Source organism: Pocillopora damicornis, chromosome 10 (assembly GCF_964200805.1).
Source record: "Pocillopora damicornis chromosome 10, jaPocDami1.2, whole genome shotgun sequence".
Classification (NCBI taxonomy): Eukaryota; Metazoa; Cnidaria; class Anthozoa; order Scleractinia; family Pocilloporidae; genus Pocillopora; species Pocillopora damicornis.
Window position 1 is genome coordinate 8830497 of NC_142679.1, and position 23518 is coordinate 8854014.

General features: G+C 38.0%; 1 protein-coding gene, 2 long non-coding RNA genes and 1 pseudogene across 3 annotated transcripts; 3 read left to right on the forward strand and 1 right to left on the reverse strand.

Annotated features, from left to right (window-relative positions):
• The first annotated feature begins 1825 nt into the window (after positions 1–1825).
• LOC113682211 (uncharacterized) lies at positions 1826–2504 on the forward strand. The gene has a single exon (XM_089184516.1). The coding sequence runs from the start codon at positions 1980–1982 to the stop codon at positions 2502–2504; it is 525 nt and encodes a 174-aa protein (XP_089040642.1). The 5' UTR covers positions 1826–1979.
• A 6913-nt stretch (positions 2505–9417) lies between these two features.
• The window catches only part of LOC149038796 (uncharacterized), a 43149-nt pseudogene continuing 29048 nt past the window's right edge, over positions 9418–23518 (forward strand).
• LOC149038797 (uncharacterized) lies at positions 11360–14285 on the reverse strand. Its single transcript, XR_016180515.1, has 3 exons — positions 14188–14285; positions 13403–13468; positions 11360–12019 (listed from the first exon to the last, which is right to left on the reverse strand). It is a non-coding gene; the product is annotated as an uncharacterized LOC149038797 (long non-coding RNA).
• LOC149038798 (uncharacterized) lies at positions 12403–16118 on the forward strand. The gene is made up of 2 exons (XR_016180510.1): positions 12403–12640; positions 13576–16118. It is a non-coding gene; the product is annotated as an uncharacterized LOC149038798 (long non-coding RNA).

A 23518-nucleotide genomic window follows, 5' to 3' on the forward strand; every position in this document is an offset into this window, starting at 1 on the left:
GAATGTTTTTATATAGCAACGAGGATCAAGGAAACGTGCTAATGTGAATTTACCTAAGGAAGCACCCATGAATGTATAATAAACTACTGGTCTTTGAAGAATCATTCTTTGTGCCTCTCTCTTTGTTTCCCAAATATCACTCGGAACATCCATCGTCAAATACTGTTAGGTGCATACTTCCTTCCCCACGCTCTACTCGCTCTATTTTCTACTTTTCTTTGTGTTATCAAAAGATACTACGATAAGAAAATCAAGTGAAATATTTACTGAAATTTCGTAGAATCACGTTTGTACTTGTGCTCCTTTGGTATGATGCAATGTAGACATCATCGGTCGACGATTACATCGTCAACGTTTGGCTCGCATCGTAAACGATCTGATCAACAATGCTGGAAAAGCTGAAATCGAGCACGTTAGACAACGGACACGATGTTACGAAAGATCGTTGGCATCGAGCTCACTGCACGTTGAAATCGAATAAACGAGGACGTTCTCTTTAACGTCCTCGTTATACTCGATCTTGTGTATGACGAGCACTTTGTTTTTAATGTCCTCGTTATACTCGATCTCGTGTATAACGCGCTCGTTCTTTTCAACGTCCTCGTTGTACTCGATTTCGTGTGCCGTGCCCAAATGGCAGCATTGATCCAACGAGTCTTGTTGGGAAATCGTTTATCGAGTGGCTCTTAAATCGTGAGGATTAAAAATTGAGTGGTTCCCAGAAACCGTAAGTGATCCAAACAAACATTGATCCCATGTAATCATAACAAAAGAACACTAATTAAATTTCCATTCTCTACTCTTGTCGGCGTCATCAGTGGAAAACAACGAACTTTATAGCGTTTTTCTCTTTAATCCAAGTTGGATGTAACTCTTGGACTTTCAAAATTGCAGGCAGTTCCTCGTAAAATCAAACCGTGAGAGGAAACCAAATCACCAGCAGGCGTTAAGGAGGGTCTGAATGGGGTTTAGTGTTTAGTGTTATTTGTCCATATTTTTTAGTGTTTACTGTTAAATTAGCCATTTTTTTAATGTTTACTGTTCTTGAAAAAAAATATTGTTTAGTGTTTTAAAGGAGACCCCAAAGTTTTTTTTTTTAAGGATTTTCAAATTTTATCTGCTCTTTTAAATTCTGCAAGAAAATCAAGAAAATCACTCGCCAACAGTGAGCCAAAGCTGAAATGCTCTTGTCCTTAGAATCGATAATGCGCCTTACTAGACACTCAGTACTGGATGTACTTAAGGGGATACATTTGGTAATCCACACAATAGTTCCTGAAAATTATCGCTTCTGGAAATCCAACCAAAGTAGTGTTTGTAAAAGACCAATTGCACTTGAAATTGGGCCCCAAGTCAAAGTACTGACGTTAGACTACGATTTCGACCTTCGATAGTCTCGTAGAACTGCTTTTACACCAATCAGTCGATGTAAATGTTCGGAGGGAAGTATTCAAGGATGCGGGGGACCTATGCTTTACCAATGGCGTAGTCTTCGTTGCAGAGAGAGGCTCATCAGCAATCCGTTTCATTGAATTGAAAGGCGAATTACTTTTCAAACTCTTGACTCTTGCGGAATTCTTCAGATTCTTGTAAGGAAATCAGGAGGCGGTATGGTTATGAGGGCAACATTGTTTTCACCGACAACAAAGATCAAAAGGTCGAGACCTTGTTGGGTACTGGCCATGAAGGAACCGTTGATGGAACTGAAGAAAGCTGCTCATTTACACAATTTCATGCAATCTGTTCCTTGTAGAAAATTTTTTTTTTCCCATATAGTTGCTGAAACAGTCAAACTAGCTTCGGGGCTTACTGGCAAAGTGTCCTTTCTTCGCAACCTCGAATGTCTCTATGATAGTTTTGGAATTGGTGCACATACGATCGACGCGGTCCAATTATCTCTTCAAGATGCTGTGTGCAATGTTTCACCTGTAAATGCTTATATTAAAAACACAGTTGCTGAAGTAAGGCAGCACTATAAAATGAAAGAAACGGCAACAATAAATGGCCCTGAAGGAACTGTTTCCAGCAAAACACAGGAGTCATTGGTGCTTCTCGAAAGAGGTATGGAACAGCTACGAGATAAAGTTAAGAATGTAAACGAGGACTATCTTGGTGACATTGACCTGCGTACGCTGCTAACAACTCAGGTGGAGAACCTTCATGCAGTCTCCAACTTCAAAAACGAGACTTTCACCGCTCTTCAGTATGCTCAAGACTTTGGAACAATTTCAAAGGAATATTTAAAGAGAAAAACGAAGTGGGGTGCAAAGTACTTCACACTTGAGAAGTCTTATTATCCAGTGCCTAAATCCAGTGTGGAGTTACGGGACGTAGATTTGATGAAACCTCCTCCAGCTGATAACGTTGACCCCAACATTGAGGCAGCCATGAAGGAATTGGTTGACAGGTATCGACCTGTCAAGGACAGTAAGAAGCGAATCAACAAAAGACAAAGCGGGAGCCCTGCCGTCAGCTGTACATTCCAGTACGCCATCGTGTATTAGAGTAACATTCCAAGAGGATGTTTAGATGATCCAGGGACAGACAATGAAGAACGAGTCGACCAGGATACAAATATTCCACGAGCTACAAACGAAGTACTGAGAATCACCTTTGTTGACGAAAGCATGCTCAGAGTTGTCGCAGTTGGTGACGTGACAGACCTCCCAGAGAAACAGGATGAATTCGACACCGACTCGTAGAGCGATGCGGATAATGATACAGACGTAACGTTCAACAGATTTGGTCGCACCACCCGCGCTCCTTTCCGCCTTGATCTCTAGAAACAGGTGGGACAATCGCGACTATTCAGATATGGAATATAATCAAATGTTTTTGGCCAGGATGGAGTGACATGTCTGTCATTTATGTTGACCATTATACATTGTGATCACTGTAGCCGATCTCATTGGCAAAAGAATATTCTGTTATTGCATTCATTACTAGTCAAATTTAAACACTCGTATATGTTAACTCTCATTTTCCTTGTAATTTTCGTATTTATCTCTTTTTTTTTTACAGTGCAGATACACCAACTGGGACCATCTCACAAAGCCAACCAATCACACTGAGGTATTCATACAACAGATGGCAGTCCGTAAATTTGCTTAATTTTACTGTTTATTTCGATATTCTATCCCATTGGCTGTTTGATTTGAATATCGTAATCTGATTTGTTACTAATATATGTTTGTATAATATTTGTTACTAATATTCTCTCTAAATGGTCAAGGTTGGTGAATCCTCGCTGTAAAAGCGCTTTAAGAATGGAATTGTTACGAGTTATACAAGCCAAATCTGCGGTAGTCTTCAAATATAGTCGGTCATAAGTCTGTGGACATCTTTGGCAGTCTCAGTGGACATCTTCGGCAGTCTTTGGACATCTTCAGCAGTGTTCGGACATCTTCGGCAGCCTTCAGACATCTTCGACAGCTTTCGGAAATCTTCGGTAGCTTTCGGATGTCTTCCTCACTCTTCAGAAGTCTTGAAATAATCCCGAATTGTTGGAAAATGGCCAAAAAAACCTCTTTGAGACAATAAACATAGGCCCAACATCGATATTTCTTCTTTTAGGGTGTGGTTTGTTTGTTTATGGGAAAAAAATAATGTTACAACGAATTTTTTAATGTCAGTGTTAAAATGGTTGAAAATTAACTGTTTAATGTTATACAGTCAAAAAAATAAGTGTTTAGTGTTATCGAAGTACCCCCATTCAGACCCTCGTTAAGGATAGTGTGCCTTGAATATTACATTATCATTTTGATCGATTGTAAGCAAATTCTGATATAAAACTGGGCATTTTAACTTGTTATGAATTGTGATGTTTGGTGAATTTGAAACCTAAAGCAGGGGTCTCTGAAACAGTCAAGTATGTCTTGAGACAGTTTAGGAATCAGAGAGAAGGCTCTGATTCTCTTTCTTATTTCTTTGTTAGTAGAAGAAGTAGTTATTTCCCGAATTGTCAATTTATACGCAGCAACCCTATGTTGAAATGGTATTTGGCAAACTAATTCACAGACGTAGACAGCCATTGCATATATAGTCAAATTTAAGTAAGGTATCGAGTGTGTAAGAATGCAAGCCAAAGTACAGTGAATTATAGATCAGAATTATCAACCCACTGACCATGCATCAATCACTAACCAATATCAGACCAGTGGCGACACCGAATATTTTAGTCCTCTAAGTGTTGCATGCATATGTGTGAGAAACCACATTTACTTTTAATTAACAATCTCGTGGGGAGTATATTTTCTGGTCTAAGGTTTTCTGCACCGAAGTATAATGAAGCTATGCCATTAAAATTACAAACGTGTTAAAACTTTGAGTTAAAATGGACTGAGAAGAGAGCTTTAGTCAAGCAGGGAAATGTTTCTCTGAACTGAAATAGAAACATAACACTAGCACCTCACTGCTTCTTTGTCGACATTCTTCTTTTAAATAGCTTATTCTCACTTCATCCAGGTAGTTAGAGTTCAGTGCCATATACAGAACAAATAAACAAACTATAGTCTTAAATTCTCTCAGCTACATCCGGCTCACAACCTCTGTCATTCATGTCTTTTTTTACTGTCCAATACCGGTTATCCTGAAAGAACAATACGTGAAGACATTTTAATTACATACTTTCTTTTTGTTATTAAAATTCAAAAACCCTGATACACCTACATGAAGTGATTCAAATAAGATGAATGGCCATTTTTTTAGGAACAATCTCTCTTAAACATGTATAAGTAGACACTCAATGCAATGTATTATTGAGCCAAAGCGACGCAGTACTTAGGAAAGGAATAGTTATTAATTTTCGGACATTACAGTGTGCATTACAGTGTGCATTTATGATAATGTAAGAAAACGAGACTTTGAAACATATTTTGTAACCATATATTTTTGGATACCCACAGAAAATAAAGATAATTCAGTATTTTCAAAATAAACTTTGTTTGGTCTGTTTAATTCCGGCTGCACTGCCACGTCATCTTGTTTAAATTTACTGCCCCACGCTTTCTGCACTCGCTACGTTATTTGGAGTCCGATAGAATCGCTGAATGCTGAAATGATAAACCTGAGATTTGACCGATTGATATGAAAAAAGGGTTGACGCGCCAGAAGAAGAAAGAACTTTCCATCAATGTGAAGAAGCAATGAGAATCCTGCGTATTCTTGTCAGTCCATGCGGTGGAAATCATTGGCAAGTGTTGGAGAATCGAAATGTGATAAGGAAAACTGATCAATTTTCAGTATCTCGCCAAGCATTTGAAGGTAATAAACGCTAGGTATTTGATTTGGTTCTTTGGAATTCTAGAGGACAACTTAATCGGCAGCATTTTGATCTGAAAGAAAGGAGTATTTACACATAATCATGATGTAAATTATTATCGAAGTCGATTATCAGTTATGCCGTTCTATTTTGGGTTAACAATAGATGCGAAATCTTATAAAGGCAAAGTTTCCGTGAACATTGATCTTAGGCTGTTCCATCATTCTCGATATATCCTTTCTACAGAAGGTCAATCTTTAAGTCTATGCGACGTTTTCAAAATTGCACAATTCTATATGCCTAGGGCTTATATCGATGAAAGATCAAACAATTGTCGATCTAGCAGACATACGATTCGATTTGATCATTTTATTTGGATGTCTGGATCATTATAACAACAGTCCTCACGGCTCATGAAACGGGCATCTGTACATTTCTTCCAAACAGTCAGCTTCTGATCATCGTCAGTTGAATGACTGATCCATGGATACACTGTATTAAGAGAGCATTATTGAACGAACAATATTTTGAAGAGAATAAGAAGTAATTACATTCATTTCGTCTCTGAAAGATCACTTAACATTACCTCAGAGTAAGTGTGTCTTTGCCGAAGAGTGTCTTTACTGGAATCATCGGTGCAAAGCACAGGAAATTTCAATTCTGCAAAGTAAGAGGGAGTGAATTAGATTGAATTTGAATAAATCACTATCATTAACAAATACAATCGGTTTTTTCATATTTTAGGTTGAAACCTGAAAAGCATAATAGAAGTGATCTTAGCCAGTTGTGTGCAATTGAGGTGGTGTAAAAAAGCATAATATGGAAAACGGACAGGAAATTTTGGGTTCGTGTACTACATCTTTCTCTACTGTAAAGACACTTTGGATTTTGACAGTTTATGCTAGAATACCTTATCATTTTTGATTACACACTTCTAAGAGTCTGGTTGCTTGGCTGATTGAGCAATGGAAGCTATGTTTGCTTTCGTAACCGCCGCGTGGCGAAATGTTAGCGCTACAATAAAATGACGCATAATGTAGAACTGTTCTTCACAAATTTAAGAGCAAGTGTTTACAATCTATTTAGATCGATCCGATAATCAAATTTGAAGAATGTTGCGAGTGTTTAACTATGTTTTAGTACGATGTAAGAGTAGAGGGCTGCCAAAAGCCTCTTAACTGCAATAACGGTGGTTCAAATGCTTCAAGGAAGGAAGGTGAATACCGTCACTTTCTAACACCAACATCCTCGAAGAAATTTAGAACATCACTTCGAGAAGGAAGATGAGAACGACACGAGTTTTACCTGATATCGAAGAATAGCTATGGGGTGTGACATCTGACAGTTAATAATAAATTTCCAAGCCACGTTGGAGAAACAATCATAATCGATCTTTGTTTCTGTTTATGTCCAGCGCTTTCACAGTAACTTAAGAGTGAAGCTTCCTTAACTGTCTTTTTCCCCTAGTACCAAAAGGCAGATGGCCTATTTAACGATTTATTAATATTTGCAGTATACCTCCACTAAATCTCGCTATGGACTGGATAAATAGTTACAGTTGAAGTTATATTTTTCAGTTGATATTTAGAGTGCAGAGGAGCGGCACGTTTTTTAGGCAGATGATATCTTGGAAGAACATGAACACATTTGGTCAAGAAATGTCCACACAAACATAAATAAACTTTTTTTAGTCTCCCATTTACGGTGTAGCATCCAAATACTAATATCTCCGAGTTAACTACACCACTAGCTGATTATAATAATGAGATAAATCTATGAACAGTTTTATGCATCATCTCATTTTGCTGAAATGTGCCATTAAGGAGATTGTTTGGGTCATACAACTCACTCTTCTTGCAATTGAAAAGTCAAACCATTCAGAAATATTCAAATCTTTAGCTATCCTCCTATCTAAAACACCATCAAATGTCATCGATAGAGGAGTAGTGATTTCAGTTTTATGGGAAATAACTTACGACAGATATCAAAGTCCATGCGAGCATAAATCAAAATTTGATTTGCGAGTATATAGCTGTTCTCGTAAGCATCGTTCTCTGGCATTTTAGCTATTGTGCATCGTGCTAAAATCGGGTGCTTTATTCACCTTCGCTTCTATCCTCGTTTTCCGTTGGTCTTTTCCTCTTACGAGAGATCACCCAGGGAGTAAAGCAGCAAAGTATTACTTTCCATCCAGCCATTTCCTAGCCACAAGGTTGATGGTGATGAGATGGTTGAAGTAGGAGCTCTTCTGTAACTTTTATGGGCGTGGAAACCATTATGCGGAAATCTGATACGAGATTTTAGACAACAGAACACAATGGTTTGATTGTCCTTTCTCAGAGGACAATAGCCAATAATAAAACTTTGCAGACGCATTTTGAATCCAAACTTTGATTGAAGTTAATCTAAAAATGCTTTTTATAATCTACATGTAGTTCAGGGAGTGGAATAGATTAAAATATAATTCTAAGTTGTCGTCTGATTATCACATAATACAAATCATTTTCAAAACAGGCCTTTACTTTTTTGAAATCTCGTCTATCCTAATTTTCTCGGTCTTAATTCCAAATGCTTTGTATTATAATTATTAATTGTATATCATCATCATGAATTTGTTAGTTTTTTAGCGTAGATTAACTTAGTTAGTTTATTCGGGTGAAGAGCGATTCTATGGATAGACCGTAATAAAGCCTTTATTTTTTTTTTATTGTTATTATTACTATTATTATTATTAATAAAACCCCAAGCTCCTCTACCAGGTCTACGCGGCCATCTTCCCCGCGAGAGAGAGCCAAATATGTGTACAGCCTCCCGTTTAGATGATTCCACCTAAGATGCTCCTGATCTATTCTCCCGTGGCATTCACCTCTTATCGCACATTCCTCCCCTACAGACCGTATTTCCTATTTCGTATTTTCCACTTCTTACTGTATATCAGCATATAATATTTTTTTCGAAGGGAACTTTACCAAAGTCGTAACTTGCTAGATCCCTAGGATTGATCATTTTCCAGGTCGGTCTATTGGTCATTCTATTTTCAATTTTGCAATGTCTTGGGGGAGGAAAGTTACCGCAATACTACGTCGTTTCTCGTCTAGAGGATTTGGCACACTCCGGAAGTAAAGATTGGATCGGTTCCAGTTCCCATTTTCACAGGCAACAAAATGCCAGGACATATTAAATGTGTGGTTGTGTTTAGTCGGAGCAAAAAATTTATAGTTTTGACTTGTTTTTTGTTTCATATTTGAATAGCATACTTTACAACATTTAGCATATTTTCAGAACCGAGCATGGAAAAAAAAATCGGGCACTATCACTTAGGACCTGGATATGCGTAGCCTGGTAATTGGGTCCGGTAAAAGGTTTTGCTTCAAAGTACAGCAAACCTCTTATCCCTTATAAGGATAAGTAGTAGGGAGTGGAATGGAAGGGCTCTTAAAGTGAGCTACCAAATGGAGCATAATGCAGTGTGACGTCACGTAGCATCATAACGAGTGCTTCGCCTGGTTTACTCAGTTTAGCGAAGGGATGCAATTAGTAGCGAACAAAGACAACTTAAATTTTATTTAAATTTGGACTGGCATTTGATAAGAAGCCATGGCATGTATACAATGATATTAATTCTCTAGAACGTTAGTGTGTATGACTTTTAGCTGCTGCGATAAGTCTTTGTTCTGTATTTACCTGGTAGACTGAGACTGAACCTCGGAGGAATATGCCTTGGTAGGAAACGGCTCCACGGAGGTGCGTCCACCCTCAGTATTTGTTGAGGATCGCGTTCGCCACCTCCCTTGTGCTGGTGGCTCGTCGTACCTCTTTTAAGAAAGGAAGAAACCCTTTGGGTCGCCCTTTTTTCGTTTGTTGAACTATTTTGTAGGTAAATTATGCCACAAGAAGCTCCCTGGGACAATACCCCTCGTCAATCACATGTAGAATTTAAATTTCTAAATGGGATCGTGTAGCTTATTTCATGAAGACCTCCTCTTTACCATTCACAAGAGCGGTTCTTAAACAAGGTAGTTAATAAACGAATTCGTTTTCTCTCATTGTTTGATTAAGACCGCTTCAGTCCCATCCCTAATATGAAAAATTGTAAGCTATCTACTAAGATAGGTTACGCAGTTACGTTATATTTTTCCCGTTCTCGACCGCTCGGAATGGGCAGCGCTTGGCTTGAAGCAAGCCACTCCCAGGGGTTGTGTGTGTTCTTTTGTTGGGCCAAACTGAGATTTAGAGGAGAATAGTATTTTCCTACGCTTGACCTGGTAATTAGCAGGAAAATATGCTCTCATAGGTATCTTATGTTTGTTTGGGAATGTGTGTTGTTATGTGGGTAATTAGCGGGGGTATAAATTTGGGCGGACAGGTTTTGTCTTTTATCTCGGTCTTGCTGTTCCAGCGTTCCGGTTATTTTTGTTTCTTTTTGACGTTTTATTGTGGACGTGTCTGTGTTCTTTCTGCATTTATTTTTCAGATGTTATCATTTCTCTACTGTGTGGTCGGATCTTCGCGCTGCTGTTCCCCAGGGATCTGACGTTTTACACTACCTTGCAAGTTCCCTCCCTTCTCTTCTTACAAGAGATGTAAGTATCGGGCCCGAGAACATGGCTTGACAGCTTTTCCTGCATCTCCGTTTCACTTTGCCATTTGTTTACGTCATTTCATGACTGAGGCGAAGACAGCATCTCCTCTAGAGTCAGCTAGTCGTCGCATTGCCTAGCTTCGCCAATTAGGTGGCGAGCCGTCTCCTACTGAACATCCGTTGGTGAAGAGTGTTCTTGCCAGTGCACAGCGTTTGCTGGCCCATCACACATCCAAGAAGGAGTATATCACAGTCTTTCGTTTAGAACAGCTAGTTGCCTGCAAGGCGGACTCGATGGCCTCTTTGTATGGTATTCGTTCGTTTGTAATATACCTGCTAACTTTTGCTGCCTTTTTCAGATTTGATGAGCCTGCTAGGCTTGTTCGATTCGATGTCGAAATCCAAAATGACGTTAAAGTTATTTAATAATTAAAATGCACATGGTGTGAGACACCATATTTACTTTAACAATCTCGTGGAGAGAATATATTCTGGTCTAAGATTTTCTACCCCAAATTATAGTGAAGCTATGCCATTAAAATTACAAACGTATAAGTTAAAATGGAGCGAAAACAGAATTAAAAATAAAAGGTGTGTTTGATTAAAATAACTATACCCTGTGAGCAGGGTAACTGGGATACCTGGATGGTACTGGATCCTTGGAATCAAGTGTAGTGATACGGGTGTCGGATTAGTATACTGAAATAGTGGGCTCAAGGCTGGCTAAGGGCATACACCTATTTCAAAACATAGGCATGCTATGCATGCAAGAGTTATTTTTTGTAAGGTGGGTGGATTACTTGAAACATTGTATTGTAAGTGGTCTACAATCTTACAAAAGGAAAGAAGAGTATTAACGTGGAAAAGAACGAAAATGTCGAATTACCTCACACACAGGTATTTTGTGGTAGATTATGTGTGTTGTGCGAATAAATGTAATCAAAAATAAACTGTATTGGTGCCACAGATACCTGTTAGTACAAATTGCAAACAGCAGACCGGATACAAAATATAGACTGGAGACTGCAGAGTGGGTACAAAATGCAGACTGAGAATCTGAAGAGTTTTTACGTCTGGTATTAATAACATGTCATCTTACAGCTTACCGAGCGTCACGCAATCGCTTTTCCTCGATCAGCCTTCACGATTATTTGCACTATTGTGGAAAATTCCTGGCCCATTTCTTGATGAAAATCGATCGTAATATAATTTTAAGCCTTCAATATACTCTTCTTACTTTGTGCGCGAGTTGGTTTGTGTGATGTCTGAACAGATTTTACCAACGTAATAAAAGTAGATGATGTGAATAACAGTGATGGTAAAGCAAGCTTTAAACGGCAGAAATCACCAGAAACTACAACGGATACACAGTTCGCGACTCAATCCGGTCCAAAATTACCACTCAGTAACATCTTTTAGTACCGATTGGCTGCGAACAATGCGACTTGTGTATGCGTCTGTAAGTATTTTGAGCGTTTGCACCATAATGTTCCAGGTGATTGTAATCTAAACACGTTGAAATACAAAACGACCGACAAGAGTTTAATAAGCAAAAATCTCGTGGTTCGTCATGTGACCCGGCCCTGTCCGTGCATGACAGCGTCAATCATCATCAAGATAACAAGCGTGATCAGCATGTGAACACCTTATTGGATCACAATTAGTTATCATGGTGTCGAGGGCCCAATGACCACTGGGTACTATTGCGCAATTTTTCCATTTTGTGGCGGAGGAAAAAAAAAAACGACAAAAAAACAAAGGCATTTTATGACTGGGCTACCACAGGTATCCCAGTAATAATTGCACTTTTAAATACAATGAATTTTCATTGATATATTCCTGTAACATTTTAAAAGCTGAAGCAAATGCATTCAGGATTAATAATTGGAGAGGAATCAGTCCGCTGAGGAAAAAGCCTAGTCAAGCTGGGATATATTTTTCAACCAAAATAAGCTCTAAACTGAAATAAAAACATTATACTAGCACCTCAATGCTTCTTTGTTGACAATTTTTCGTTTAATTAGCTTATTCTCACTTCATCCAGGCAATAAGAGTTCAGTGCCATAGACAGAACAAATAAACAAACTATAGTCTTAAATTCTTTCATTTATATCCAGCTCACAGCCTCATGTATTTATCCTTTTTACTGACTGCCAAGGTAGCCCATTTCCGGTTATCTGAAAAAAAAAAAACGTGATCACATTTTTATCACATCTTTTATTTTCGCTATTAAACTTCAAAACACTGATACACCTACATGAAAAGTGATTCAAATAAGATGAATGGCCATTTTTTTAGGAACAATCTCTCTTAAACATGTATAAGTAGACACTCAATGCAATGTGTTGTTGAGCCAAAGCGACGCAGTACTTGGGAATGGAACAGTTATTAATTTTCCGACATTACAGTGTGCATGATGATACGAATGAAGTCCATGTTTATGATAATGTGAGATAACGAGATTTTGAAATTTTTGGATACCCACTGACTATTATGATGATTCAGTATTTTCAAAATAAGCTTTGTTTTGTCTGTTTAACTCCAGCTGCACTGCCACGTCATCTTGTTTAAATTTACAGCCCCCATGCTTTCTGCAAACGCTACGATATTTCGAGTCTGATGGAATCGTCTAATGCTGAAATGATAGACCTGAGATTTGACCGACTAACATGAAGAAAAGGTTGACGCGCCAGAAGAAGGAAGAGCTTTTCCGTCAATGCGAAGAAGCTACGAGAATCCTGTGAATTCTTGTCAGTCCATGCGGTGGAAATCATTAGCAAGTGTTAGAGAATCGAAAGGTGATCATGATTAATTCTTATGGAAAATCAATTTTCAGTAGCTCGCCAAGCAAGTTAAAAAGCGCTGGTATTCTTGTTGGTTATTTGTAATTCTAGAGGACAACTTAATTGGTAGCATTTTGGTCTAAAGAAAGGAGTGTTTATACACAATGTAAATAATTATCGAAGTCGATTATTAGCTATGCTTCAAACCCCGTGTTCTATTTTGTGTTAACAATAGTAGCAAAATCATTTATAATCAAAGGCAAAGTTTCGGTGAACATTGATCTTAGCCCATCAATTTATTCGCGTTATATCTTATTTAAAGAAGGCCAAACTTTAAGTTTATGTCACATATTCAAAATTCAATGTTTTTGAGGAAACGTTCACTATTCATGTGGCTTTGTGTTTTGATCTAATCTTGTTCACCACGCAAGGTGCTTCAAGAATCTTTCTAAATATTATAGAGACTGGACTAGCATCACATTTAATCGTTTATCGACTCTACTTTTTCCCTCTCTATCGTCGGTCTAAAAAAACGCACAACATGGTCTTATCATTTTATTTGGATGTCTGGATCATTCTGACAACAGTCCTCACGGCTCATGAAACTAGCATCTGTACATTTCGTCCTAAAAGTTAGATGCTGTCTACTGTCAGTTGAGTGATTGATCCATGGATACACTGCGCTAGGAGAACTAGCATTATTGAACGAACAAAATTTTGAAGAGAATAAGAAGGGATTACTCTTATTTTGTCTCTGGAAGATCACGTAACAATTACCTCAGAGTAAGGGTGTCTTTGCCGACTGCTCTGAGTCATCGGTGCAAGGCACAGGAAATTTTAATTCTGCAAAGCAATAGAGAAATTGAGAGTGAATCAGGATAAATTTGACTATATCACCATCATTAACAAATATAATATTAATGTTTTATATATTTTTTTATATATTTAAGGGTGAAACCATCTGAAACTGCATAATAGAAGTGATCTTAGCCAGTTGTGTACAATGGAAGTGGCGTAAAACAGCATAATTTGGAAACACCGACGGGAAACTTTGGCTTCGTGTACTGCATCTTTCTCAAATGTAAAGAAACTTTGAACTTTAACAGTTTATTGATTGTTTTATGCAGAGTAGGAGCACAAAATAGACTCAGCAGATGCTAGAGTTCCTCATCGTTTTTGAGTATACACTTCTAAGAGTCTGGTTGCATAGCTGATTTAGCAATGGAAGTGATGTTTGCTTTTGTAGTGGCGAAATTTTAGCGCTACAATTAAGGACGCACGATGTAGAAGTGTTCTTCGCAAAGTTAAGAGCAAGTATTTACATTGTAGATCAATCCGACGATCAAATTTAAAGTATGACATGTGTTTAACTATGTTTTAGTTTGATATAAGAGTAGAAGACTAGCTAAAGCTAGCCGTAGTCACGATGATTCAAATGCTTCAATGAAGGAAGATTAATACCGTCACTCTCTTACACCAACATCGTCGAAGAAATTTAGAACATCACTTCCAAGGAGGAAGATGAGAATGACACGAGTTTTACCTGATATCGAAGAATTTACCTCCACTAAATCCTACCGTGGACTGGATAAATAGTTATAGTTGAAGTTGTATTCTTCAGTCGATATTAAGAATGCAGCTAAGCATGTTTTTTAGACAGATGATATCTTAGAAGAACATAGTTAAACACCTTTGGTCAAGAAATGACCGAATGATACGACCAATATCTACTCTTAGAGCGGTAGTCTTTCTATATACACAAAGCCCCGTGGGAAATGCATTGCGGCCTTTGCTTTGGAATAAATTGTTGTAAATCAGCACATCCATACAAACATAAATAAACTTTCTCTAGTCTCCCATTTACAGAGTAGCACCCGAATGCTAATATCTTTGAGCCGACTGCATTAATAACTGATTATTATAACGAGTTAATTCTACGCACCGTTTTTTGAGTCTTACAACTCAGTTTTCTTGCAGTTGTTAAGTCAAAGTGTATAGAAACATTGAAATCATGAACTACCCTCCTATTTAAAACATCACCAAATGCCATCGATAGAGGAGTAGATAGATATTAAAGCCTATGCGAGCACAAAATGAAAAAGTAATTCGCCAATATATAGCTGCTTTCGTAAGCATTGTTCTTTGGCATCTTGCCAAATGTGCGCTGTGCTAAAATCAGGTGCTTTATTTACCAGTGCTTTCATCGTCGTTTTCGGTTGGTCTTTTCCTCTTACGTAAAATAAGCCAAGGAGGAAAGCAGCAGAGTACTCTCCATCCAGCCATTTCCAAGTTTACGTGATGAAATGAGGCTTTTATGGGTGTGGCAGACCATTATGCGGAAATCTGGTACGATATTTAGACAGAGATAACACACAATGGTTTGATTGTCCTCTCTCAGACGACAATGGCCAATGATTAAACTTTGCAGACGCATTTTGATTGCAAACTTTCAATGAAGTTAATCTAAAAAATGCTTATTATAATCTACATGTAGCTCAGAGAGTGGAGTAGATTAGAATATAATTCTAAGTTGTCGTCTGATAATCATACAATGCAAGAATTGTTTGTACTCCCCAGAGCAAAAGTTTCTGAGCACCTACCCAAAAGTTTGTGAACATCAAAGCAAAGTTTTGAAAACGCCACAGCAGAAATGAAATTGAAAACGGAAATAAGCCCCAAGCTCTTCTTTGTGTACAGCCTCCCGTGCAGATAATTCCACGCAAGATGCTCCTGATCTTTTCTCCAGTACTGTTCACTTCTTATTGCAGATTCCATTGTTCCTATTTCCCGTATTTCCTATTTTTCATTTTCTACTTTTTACAGTATAATCAGCATATAATTTGTTTTTGAAGGGAACTTTACCAGAGTTATAAGTTGCCTGAGCTCTAAGATTGATCATTTTCAAGGTCGGTCTATTGGTCAGTCTATTTTTAATTTTGCAATGTCACGGAGGAGGAAAGTTACTGCAATACTGCGTCGTTTGTCGACTAAAGGACTGGGCATACACCGGAAGTTGGATTGGATCGGTCCCAGTTCCCGCTTTCATAGGCATAATTTCAAAACCAGGCACAATTTTAAGCGTAATTTGCAGTGCTGGTACCATAATATGCTACTTTTACTAGCACAATCTATTAGGGCCTGAATATGCGTAGCCAGAAGAATGGGCTCCTGACGTAGCCTGATAATGGGGTCCGGCGGCTTATACCAGGATAACCAGAGTGGTTCTTTCCTTTTAACAGAAATCCTTTTATCTCTTGTAAATTTTATATGTTAGTGGTAGGGAGCCACTAAATAGAGCGTAATGCAAAATCCTGAGAATAATTTTGAGCACAATCAGGAGGAAGGAATTGACTCCATTGTTTCCTGGTGTAAGCCGCCGTCAAAACATAACTACAGTGTGACGTCACGTAGCATCATAACAAGAGCTTCGCCTGGCTTGCTCAGTTTAGCAAGGAAACGCCATTAGTAGCGAATAAAGACAACTTAAACAGTACTTAAATTTAGACTGGCATTTGCACTGTACTGAGAGATAAGAAGCCATGTATACAATAACATTCACTAGACCGTTATTGTGTATGACCTTTAGCTGCTGCGATAAGTCTGCGTTCTGTACTTACTTGGTGGACTGGGATAGAACCTTGGAGGGATATGCCTTGGCTAGAAATGGCTCCACGGAAGTCCGTCCACCCTAAGCAATTGTGGAGGAACGTATGATCGCATTCGCTACCTCCCTTATGCTGATAGCTTGTCGTATCTCTTATTACACAAGAAACTAACTAGGATATGATCCCTTCCTAAAAATTCCTAAATGGGATCGTGTAGCTCATTTCATGAAGAGCCCTCGATACCATTCACAAGAGCAGTTCTTAAATAAAATGGTTGATAAAAGAATTCGATTTCTTTCATTATTTGATTAGGACCTCGTCAATCTCATCTCTAAAATTGAAAATTGTAATCTGTAGGCAGAGATGATAAATAATGGGGGAATTCGTTTCCTTTTATTAAATAAAGGACAGAACTTCTCAGGTAAAACAAAGCTCCCTTTAAAATATACACACGATCTACTAAAACTGAAATTGCAGACCTGAGATAGCGACAAAATTCTCTTGCCAGAGGATTTAACTTTCTTCATTTGACGCCAAAGTGAAAGTACACAAAAAGTACACAATAGAGCACGTTGCTTATTAACCTTTGCATAGCAAAGATCATAGTCAACATTGGAAGAACAATCCACCGAGCAAGCTGATGCCTTCTCGGTGGATTGTTCCTCCTATGACGGCTATATGTCAATTACCTGAGAACAAAATGGAACCTTACTCAAATCTTTCTAGAAAAGAAGGCAAATTTTAATCTCAGGGTGACAGTGGTTGATTAACGAATTCCTTTCTTTCATTACCTTAAGCGATCGCTGACTACAAGAAAAACGACGTTCATTAAAAAAGAATGATCTACTGGAAGTGAAATTCCAGGACTAAGATGGCAGACAAAACTCTCTTGCCAGAAGGTTTACCTTGGGAAGAAGACGAAGAGTATGTTTCAATGAAATATGACTTTCTAATCAAGAATTTTGAAATAAGAAATTATTCTTGACACCACTCTTCACTGTATTCTTACTTTTCACCCTAAAGCTTAATCACCGTCTGGCATCCTGGTTTAATTTTCAGAAAATTATCAGAATAACACTTATTTCCTACCATGCATTCGTTGCAAGTTCTGCTTCAGGTTTAACTACTCAACATTACATTCTTCAGCTATCCAACATAATCAATGAAGAGGCAAAATATTTACCTTGAGGGCATGAAATCTCTTACCTTTTATCGCTGGTATGCGCAGCATGCGTCTGGGTCGGACAGTCAGGGTGAATATAAGTCAATGGAGAGTTTTAGATCCACGTTTGGTGTGCTCACCAAAAACGTCAAAACGCGGTCAGCAGTTTCTACTCAGAAGTTAGAAGTTTCGAGTCATTCAGCTTTTTTGATCGACGTCGACTTTCACCTGAAAAAAAATTAACACTTGTGCCGCCATCTTGAATTACGCAAAGGATGGAGGTCCTTCATTTCAAACATAAAATGTAGCCAAAAAAATTGGTTTTCTTGGGTCCCAAATGGATTGTTTATAAAGAAAAGACTCTACCTCACATATATTTGTAGGATATACGTGAGAACTTTCGAACAGGAAGAAAAAAAAGCGTCGAGGGAGTTCAACTATGTATGTATACTCCATTTATGATTCCAAAACTATTTGTAGATCTTGTGTTAATTTTTGCATGAGAAGTCATTACCCACGGCGTCCGCAATAAAAACATCGAGTGGATTAACAACTGTTAGAGACAGCTTTCCTTTTTCAATTTAAAAGTGGAACGTCTGCAACACGTTAAACATCTTCCGTTCTTAGTTTTCTTTCAATTTCCTCGTCTTTCAGTTTGTGTAGCTTTGCGGTTCTAGCGGTGAAGTGATCGATTGCACCGAATACACATGATCGCAGTAACTCACGCTATATTCTGCTAGTAACAGTCAAGAGCTGGATGTGCCTATATCATTAGGGCATTATTTCATTACGTGATTTCGTCAATTGTTCTCCGGTTCCCCTTTGACAAGTGATAGAGGGTTATAGTACACTCTTCTCGTCCCGCTTCACCCATAGTATAATCTGTATGGCCAAAATCCAATCGAGGGTTCCTCGTTCCGGTACTTTTGCAAACTACTCCATTTGAGAATCTTTTGCCTTAAAAATGAAAGATTTCTGACACACGTCAACGGTGAATAAACATTACCAACATGATCAAATTGATATTTAATGTGCACCAATGACAAAGCTCTTTCGGATAAAAGGACTGGATATTATTCTCGTTAGTTATTTGCAGTTAAAACGTGCGAAACCGAAAAAAAGAATGCAAAAAGGTGAAGGCTAATACCCAGTTTCCTTTGATTGAGTGAGGGGGTGAATGTTAGGTCCATACGTAAACTTCAAAGTAAGTCATACCATGAGATAATCAAAAGCTCCTTGAGGCTACTTTGTGTTATGTCTTTACTATTCAATTAACAGATGAGTACGTGAACTGTTTGCCATCCCCTCCCATGACGCATGACGAACCTTGAATGACCATTTGATTGTCATCTTTAAAAGCGTGCAATCTGTGCCCAAGAAAGTAAGAAAGAAAAGAACTCCAAAGTCTTAAAATTTACCTTGATAACAGTCCCAACAGCTGAGATGGAGATTTTTGTGGCACCGATTTGTGGCAAATGATTTCAACCAGTCTTGTCTTCAAGATGATTTTCGCGAAGTGTTTGACTCCCATTTGGCTCTATATTGCACGTTTTGCGGCTGATTTGCCATCTTCTGAGTCTTTACAATATTCATTAAGCCTATCTGATTTAACCTGTTTTGAGGTGTTACGTATCTCGTTGGATTTTACCTTTCTTTGTTACACTATTACCTTGTGAGCTATTTCGCTCCTGGTCTGGCTGCGTGAATCTTATTAGCGAAATATTAAATTTTATTACTTTCGTGGGCACAAACTGGATTTTCAGCAACAATTTTGTGTCTCTAGTTGATTTTAAGACTTTAGGCTCTTTACTTTCCTGTTTAGTATTCTTTTTGCATGTTTAAAGAAGGAAAAACCAACTATTTCGATATTCATTTCAGCGTTCGGCTGCGACGGATGTAATTTTGATTTATGTCGATAACTTCATGTACTCACGCAAACATTCCCACCTTTGTCCCACCTGCCTTCAGATATATGATCAGAAGACGGTAGCACAACTTTGGTAACAGAAACAAACCTAGTGGGGGAGGCAGGGGATAACGGGTTTAATCAAAGTTGCTATGCATAAATTAATTGTCTGACAGATAAAACTGAAATCGGGTGAGTGAGTAGGTAAGCAAGAGAGTGAGCAAATTTTAGGTCCATACGTTAACCTCACGGTATGACTACGTCACACCATGAGCTAAAGTGATAATAGTATAAGTTACGAAGCATTGAGCATAGCTTGAATTTATCAAAGTCACCTACGACTGAGACTGTGGCAATTAAAATGTAATAAAGAAAATTTTGACAGAGTATATAAGATCAATAATTCCTGGGTTGGTTTCCACAAGGATGTACAAAAACTTATTTTCTTGCTACGGAAAAATTGTTTCCCTTCCAGCGTCATAGACAGGATTATCTCCAGGCATCTGGCCAAGAGCTATAATCCTTCTCCCACGCATAACGCCACATTAAACTCCGGAAAACCTTCTTCGCATTATTTTAAACTTCCTTATGTTGGGCGGTTTTCTGACATCGCTCAAACCAAGTTAAGGCAACTACTGAAACGTTATTGTAGACCTGATTTAGATATTAAGTTAGTCTTTAATACGTTTAAGCTCAGAAACTTGTTCAGTGTGAAAGATTCAGTACCACCAGGTCTACGTTCGCGTGTCGTTTATAAATTTTCGTGTGCTGGCTGTAATGCCAGTTATATTGGTGAGACCACTCGCCACATCTGTACACGGGTTCGTGAGCACCTCTTGTCTGATAAAACTTCACACATTTACAAGCACCTACAATCATCAAAGGCCTGTCTCGACTCTTGTGGTGCAGAATGTTTCACCATTTTAGATTCTGCCGCTTCGAAATACGAAATTAAGATCAAAGAGGCATTGCATATTAAGTGGGACAAACCCATCCTTAATCAGCAATTGAAGCATCTAGAGCTGTCTCTTTCCTTTTGATTCTGTTATCATAATAATTTTTCTTATTATTATCATTATTTTTCTTTTCTCCTTCTTTCCCCATCTAGCGCGTGCTTTGTCACGTTTTTTCGTATTTAATATTCAAATCGTACGTAAACAATATGAAGTAATTTGTAACGTAATTTCATATAAATTCAAATGCACAACCGTTAAAATCGCATTTACAACTGAAGATGACATAAGAATGTCGAAACATGTCTTGCAAACTAAAAGTTGTGGTTTCTTTATTAAGAATTATTGCCACTCTGCTGTCTTTACGTCCTTTTAATAAAGAAAAACAGTATGTTATAATTTCTCACATTGACTCCACGAAATTTTTGCTACACTGAGTAAAGAACCAAAAATCGGCAACCGGATCGAGCCAGTTGGTGGCGAGTGCGGTTTCATGACTAACAGGATTAAACAAAGGAATCTACCAAGTCTAAATCAAAATTGAAAGGACCGTACGTATAAAAGATATGTAAAAACAAAGGGGGAGAACAGAGCTTAATCATTATCGTAAGGAACCTTAATAGTATGATTAATACGACAATAAAGTCAAACAGTGACAGTTAATTATATTATAATACAGATCAACTTGGGTTCTGTAAGGCTGAGAGATCTGCTCAATTTGATCACCTCAGAGGATCCGGATTTGCGGAGATACACAGCGCGCTTCTTTTCCCAACAAAATTTTTTTTTTAAATCAGTTCCAATCCCATTTCTCCCTCGCTATTTTCATTCCTCCTAGGAAAAATAGACTAGTTTTGACTGCAACGGCGAGTAGAGGAGTCTTAAAAAAGGTTTTTTTTTTGTTACACAAGGTAACCTTCGGGGCGGAAGAGTAGAAGACCACAGAATGATGTTTACTTGGCATTTGTACTTAATGCAATCATATATTCAAGCAGTACTCTACATATATATAACTTATTACATGACGTCTTTAACCCTTTACACTCCAATATCAGAATGCATATTCTCCAAACTGTTCTCTATATATTTCCTTATGTGCTGGCAAGGAGAATTTGTTTAACAATCAAGAGGTTCCTCAGTCGATTATCATTTCCTTTATTCTCATGACCTTAATGTGTGACTCAGGGGTGATATTGAATGGAGAAATTAGATGCTAGTCACTCTTAGGGATTAAAGTGTTATTAGCTGTACTCAGTGTGTAGGGCAATACGGCTTGAACCTCATAAGCCTGGGCATGAGAACAAAACCCCGACAACAAATATCACTTCGAGTGCTAATATGACACATGGTTAGCCCGGGATGAGTTGTGCGAAAGCGAGGCTTGTCAGGCCTTAGTGTTTTGTTTTCATAAAGCGTTCTCTAGAAGCGTCTCACATTTTCCATGCATCTAATTGGTTTTATACTTGTATCCTACCAGATATAGGCAGGATGAAATCTCTCATAGGAGAAAATTAAACTCGTCATTTTCTTAATTTCCCTGTTCGCGTTCGTATCTGAGGAGATAACAGGGGACATTGCGCAATTCGTCGAGCAGAAGGAAAGGATTTTGTGGCCGTTGAGAGAAGAAGATATTATCTCTACATTATAGGCAAGAAGATTTCAGGACATCTTTCGACAGGGAAATTGTACCTAGTAACGACAGTGATTTTCCTACACAATGTACTTGGTCATTTTCTTCTATAAAAAAAGAAGAAAGGAAGATTCTCGTGAACTAATTCTTTTGCCATATTGGACTGGAAAAATGGAATATATTGTCAATACTCTTGTTCTAACATAATAATTTGAAACAAAATTTTGACGACGAAGGTTACCTCATATTTCACCTTCAGCCGCACAAACTCCATCACATCCCTCCCCTCCCTCAATCTCTAACCCTTCAACTAATTTCATCCTACGCACAATGACCTCTTGTTCTCGAGACTCTCGTGACTTGCAGCTGAAACGGAAAAAGTTATTGTGCTTTGTCACCATAACAAAAGAATTCTAATTAAATTCCATTTTTAACTCTCGTTTTAAATATTTTACGCAAATGTCCGCGTTATCAATGGAAAATGACGAACTCCGTGGTGTTTTTTCTCCTTAATCCAAGTTGGATGTAACTTTTTTTAACTTTCAAAACTGAATAATCTGACGGGATTAAGACAACGAAAAGTTGATGTTACTTGAAAGCAGTTTCTCGTAAAATCAAACCGTGAGAGGAAACCAAATCACCAGCAGACGTTAAGGACAGTATTACTTGAATGAGGTATACGATCATTTTGATCGATGGTAAGCATATTCTGAAATAAAAATAGGCAGTTTAACGTGTGATGAATTGTGATGTTTGTTGAATTTGAAACCTAAAGCACGAGTCTCTGAAACAGTCAAGTAGTAATTTAAGATCTGAGACGTCTTGAGACAGTTTAGGAATGAGAGAGAAGGCTCTAAGGCTTTGTGTCCGAAGTTCTTATAAACAGCTTGAATTCAATCGCTCTGTAGACAGCCCTGACAGCTCTGACCTACTGACAACTGTGCTTGCTAAAGGTGTGGAGCAAAGAAATATCTGGTCATACTGACTAGAATATACCTACTTCAATAGCCGTAAGAACATAAAATACGAACAAAACTGTGATATCTTTGGAAGTTATGTCAATATTCTCAAAATTGTCAACTAGTTTGCCTGAAAATAACTATTTTCCTCTCCAGGCAGGCCCATATCACATCCAATATACTGTCTGCTTCTCTATCTTTTTGTTAGTTGATGAAGTAGAGTTATCTCCTGAATTGTCAATTTATATACAGCAACCCTATATTGAAATGGTATATATATTTGGCAAACTAGTTCACAGAAGTAGACAGTCATTGTATATATAGTCAAATTCAAATAAGGTATCAGGAGTGTAAGCGTGCTAGCCTAAGTACAGTGAATTATATATCAGAATTATCAACTCACTAACCAAGATCAGACCAGTAATACTGAGGTTTTAGTCTTCTAAGTGTTGCATACACTTGGTGTGGGACACCATATTTGCTTAAACAATCTCGTGGGGAGAGTATATTCTAGTCTAAGATTTTCTGCCCCAAAGTATAGTGAAGCTATGGCAAAATAAGAAACGTGACGTAGAAACTTTGAGTTAAAATGGAACGAAAACACAATTAAAATAAAAGGTGTGTTTGATTAAAATGATAATTGCACTACACCTTTCTCTGCACTTGTAAATACAAGGA

Bases quoted from the DNA above. Each gene is read 5' to 3' on its own strand.
- LOC113682211 (XM_089184516.1), top strand. From the start codon at position 1,980: ATGAAAGAAACGGCAACAATAAATGGCCCTGAAGGAACTGTTTCCAGC.